At 63.8% G+C, this 362-nt stretch overlaps 1 protein-coding gene across 1 annotated transcript in view; it reads left to right on the top strand.

Annotated features, from left to right (window-relative positions):
* IFI35 (interferon-induced protein 35) overlaps positions 1-196 on the top strand; it is a gene marked incomplete at both ends in the record, with an annotated part of 2,533 nt that extends 2,337 nt beyond the window's left edge. The window contains one exon of the mRNA XM_010132690.1: positions 90-196. Coding sequence (XP_010130992.1) covers positions 90-196 — 107 coding nt within the window. The remainder of the gene's footprint in view (positions 1-89) is intronic.
* Positions 197-362: the final 166 nt, after the last annotated feature.

The raw sequence follows: 362 nt of genomic DNA, 5'->3' as shown, positions 1-362 counted from the left end.
GGCGGGGCAGTGCCAGCCTTGATGCCTGGGCCAGGGGCGTAACCTCATCAGGGGCCTGGGCAGCTCAGCACTGTCCTCTCCATCGACAGTGGCAGAGCCGCTAATCGCAAGAGGACGCATCCAGGTCCTTATTGGGAAAGGGAAGTATGAGGTCAAAATATCACCGTGCATGAGTGGAGACATCAGTAACCTGCAGGTAAGGGCACAAACCCTGGAGCCAAGCAGCATCCAGCCCAGCGTGATGTGGACGGGTGGGGGCTCCTGAAGATCCGATCCCTGGGCTGTGCTCCACCCGTCTCAGCAGGCGCCCCACGGGGAGCCCTTCCCGGGGGCAGCCCTTCCCGGGGGCCGCTGCGGCTCAC

The sequence above is a fragment of the Buceros rhinoceros genome, unplaced genomic scaffold (assembly GCF_000710305.1).
Source record: "Buceros rhinoceros silvestris isolate BGI_N320 unplaced genomic scaffold, ASM71030v1 scaffold44153, whole genome shotgun sequence".
Lineage (NCBI taxonomy): Eukaryota > Metazoa > Chordata > Aves > Bucerotiformes > Bucerotidae > Buceros > Buceros rhinoceros.
This window is presented reverse-complemented; position numbering and strand designations above follow the sequence as displayed.